Genomic DNA, 3,556 nt, shown 5'->3' with positions numbered 1-3,556 from the left:
AAGAAGGTATTCTTTTCAAATGCTACATATGTTGAGTGGCAATTATTTCTTCTTTACCAACACCATGGGATTTGCAGTTGCATCTTGTAGCTCTCCCGTCTGATAACTCCATTACATTCCATTAATCATGAAATGATAAGATATGAGGAGACAAATGAAATCATAGCATTCCTAAGGTGTTGCTCGTCTCCTTTGGGTCTAGTTTTCGTTGGGTAGGGTCATTACCCTCCTTTGGCCGGATAGGCTTTGTCTGTTGTATCTATTTTTATTTGAATGTTTTAATATCTATCTATATATATAGAAAAAGAAGGAAATAAAGAAATCTTTCCAACTTACATGGCTGCAGGCCCATTTCCTCCTGTTTAGTACAATTCATTCTGCCTGTGTCAACCAAAAGTGATGATGTCCGGAAAGTGCTCCTGATCTCTATTCTTTATCTGATCACAGAAATTATCTGGCATTCGGATGCATCTAATCTCTTTGAGGGTAGTGAGGTGGTGGATGCCTGATGGGACAGTTAATTTGTTGCATCCCTCAAATTTTATCTTTTCAATGGAAGACATTGTTCCTTCCTCAATAGTCACAGTACGCATCTCAAGCAATTCAAGAAGGTCTAGTTTCTTGAGATTTTTAAACCCACCAAACGGAAAATGCAAGTCTTCTCCATCATATGCCTGCTGGAAAAGAACGAGCTCAACCAATTGCTCTAGCCCTTTGAGGCCTTCCAAAGGATCTATCCTTAACCTAGAACATCCCAATTTCAACTTGGTTAAGCTCACAAGTGATGAAATCCAATTTGGAAGCTCCTTCAGAACACCTTGCATGTGCAGACGCCTAAGATGTCGTAGAGGTTGAGGTGATGGTGGCATCTTCGTACTAGTTGATGGTATATGGATGATCTGTATATGAATTTCCTCTTGGGAATGTGACGAGGTTACATGAAGGGCCTGCAGGTATTGCATCTTGGCAATGGCGGCACAGAGTAAACTCCCATCTTCAGGTTTTAGGTTGGTAATGCCAAGCCGCCTCAATTGGGTCAGAGTATCTAACTGCTTTATGATACCACCAACCCCTTCCCCAGCATCAACACATGAAAGGTCTTGAAGGTTGTTTAATGTCATTGATCCTTCTAGCATTACAACTCCTTGTTTGCCACCAAAGAAAGTTTTGCTACGGCGGTATACAAGCAGATGCCGCAGGTGAGGGAGTTTAAGCATGCTATTTGGTAATCTGGATATGGAGGTGCCCTTGAAATTCACAGAGACTAGGTTTCGAAGCTTCTTACCAAATTTCTCAGGAAGTGACGTAATCTTGGTGTTCTTCATACCTAGAAACCTCAGGTGGAAGAGATCTAAGATTTCTTTTGGAAACAACCCCTCAATTGGGGCATCTTCTAAGTCCAAGATTTTTAGAAGCCTAAACCGAGAACAAAGATCAGAAACCGAATCCTTCGGGAATACTTGCAGCCCGAACAAGAAACAAGACCTTACATGAGTGAGCCTACAGTTCTTGGGAATGTTGTCTTCGCTGTCCATGACTAATAGGCGTCGAATCCTCTTAGACGAGGTATCGACTGATTCACCAGCTGCCTCATTGAAAACCCTACTGAAATTCTGATCTTTGGCCTTGGCGATGATGATCTCGTGCATTAGGTTATGGAGTCGACATGTCCTAGGTCTCCCATTCAAGTGTCTGTCACAGACCACTACTATGTTTCTTTGGATGAGCTCTTTCAGGTAGAATTCTGCAGCTTCTTCAAGTGTGTATCTCCCAGCTCTTTCTACAATTCCATCAGCTATCCATATCCGAAGCAGTTTTGTGCATTTAACCACCGAATCTATGGGGAAAAGACTGAAATACAACAAACAGGCTTCGTGCTCAGGGTCCAGATCATGGTAACTCAGAAGTAGAACTTCGCGTGCATTTCTCAAATAGATCTCGTTCATATTGTGCAAGTGGAAGCTAAAGCTTGTGTCCACTTTTAGCCACTCTGCATATGATCTTGGCTTAGTTGAAAGAGAACCAGCGACTGCCACAATTGAGAGGGGAACTCCACTGCATCGTCTCACAAAACTTTCTGCTATACCCTTCAACTCACTGGGACAACTATCCCTGCTTCTGGACTTGAATGCCTTTCTACAGAAAAGAGTCCATGCATGCTCGTGGGACAAAGGCTGATGAGAATAAGGTCTATCATTTGCTTCACATGCTTGAATTGCAATGTGTTCCAAACGTGTTGTTAAAATTATCCTACTTCCTTTCCTGTTATTGGGTATGGCGTATCTTATGGATTTCCACTGATCTATGTGCCATATATTGTCAAAGACAATTAAATACCTTTTCTCTTGCAGGCACCCTAGAAGGTGATCCTTCAAGTCCTCGGTCTGGTGTACTCCTCTTTTAGCAAGTTCAGACACAATTTCTTGTCCATCCTTGCAAAATTTATAGATGAGCCTTCTGATGAGATCGTCTGTTTCTTGTGATTTTGACACATCGACCCAGACACTGGAGGTGAAACTGTCATCCTTGAGTCGTTCGAAGACTTTTCTGACCAGAGTTGTCTTACCCAAACCGGCTCCGCCATGCACCGCGAGGATGGAGAGGCTTTGTTCTGCTCGGTATAACCATGTGCACAGATCGTCGATGCGGTCTTCGATGCCCACAATTTCATCATATCCGATCCTCAGTGCATCATCTTGAGCAACATGATACCATCTCTGAGAAGGAGTTGAGGAAAGTGAAGGCGATGAGTTCGACCCCAAATTGAATGTCTCCCTTCTACTTCTTATATCAGCTAACTTGCTCTTAAGATTTTTAATCTCGGTCGCGAAGTTGTGCCGTTTCAACAGGTGCCTGCCATCTTGAGTGAGCTTTAGTAACCAAGCGACGGATGCATTCCGGTGATGACGGAGACACCCAAGTTCAGGAAGGAAGTCATCTAGGAGGTCTTCTATCTGGCAGGCTAAATCTCTCACTTGGTTCAACCAAATATTAAATGTTGGTTCCGACTCTTTCAATCCTCGTGCAACCTTCACGAAGCCTATAATGAATTCCAAATCATCTCTGATGCTTTCTACATCCTTGCGGAGTCCAATCTGCAGTTTAGCTTCACTAACAAGCAGATCGATCAAGGTCTGGAGTACAGGCTTCAGAACAATATTTGTCATTGATTTATCTCTCGGACATCCATGGTCATCGTCATAACTTTCCCTTGTTTATGGTCAAGACACCACCATCTTTGCAGTTCCATAACTCAGACTAAACTTCTCTCACTCTGTGCTAAGTAATCGGTCCACGACCTTGGTGAAAGGCCATACTCATGTGTCGAACCCAGCACATCTATCCACAGCTCCACACCCAAAACGTCAACATAACTGGGGCTAGCGGCCCTGCACCCGGAGGATGAGCTCAATAGAATTGAATCTGAAACTCTTCTCTATCACCACCCGGTTGCCTGCTTGGGCCTAACCCCCACTTCCTCCCAATTTCGAACTTGCTTCTTCTTTCTTTCTTTCTTTTTATCTTCTTTTTTTTTTTTTTTTTTTTTTTTTTTTTG

At 43.0% G+C, this 3,556-nt stretch overlaps 1 protein-coding gene across 1 annotated transcript; it reads right to left on the bottom strand.

The window, feature by feature from the left end:
• Positions 1-361: 361 nt before the first annotated feature.
• LOC122081691 (disease resistance protein RPM1-like) lies at positions 362-3,290 on the bottom strand. Its single transcript, XM_042648885.1, has one exon. The coding sequence runs from the start codon at positions 3,165-3,167 to the stop codon at positions 387-389; it is 2,781 nt and encodes a 926-aa protein (XP_042504819.1). The 5' UTR covers positions 3,168-3,290; the 3' UTR covers positions 362-386.
• Between the last annotated feature and the right edge of the window lie 266 nt (positions 3,291-3,556).

The sequence above is a fragment of the Macadamia integrifolia genome, chromosome 6, assembly GCF_013358625.1.
Source record: "Macadamia integrifolia cultivar HAES 741 chromosome 6, SCU_Mint_v3, whole genome shotgun sequence".
In the NCBI taxonomy this organism is placed as follows: domain Eukaryota; kingdom Viridiplantae; phylum Streptophyta; class Magnoliopsida; order Proteales; family Proteaceae; genus Macadamia; species Macadamia integrifolia.
Note: the sequence above shows the minus strand (reverse complement) of the source record. Positions and strands in the feature narration are given on the sequence as shown.

What these genes read in the sequence shown, in the direction of transcription:
- LOC122081691 (XM_042648885.1), bottom strand. Translation starts at nt 3,167, where the DNA reads ATGACAAATATTGTTCTGAAGCCTGTACTCCAGACCTTGATCGATCTG.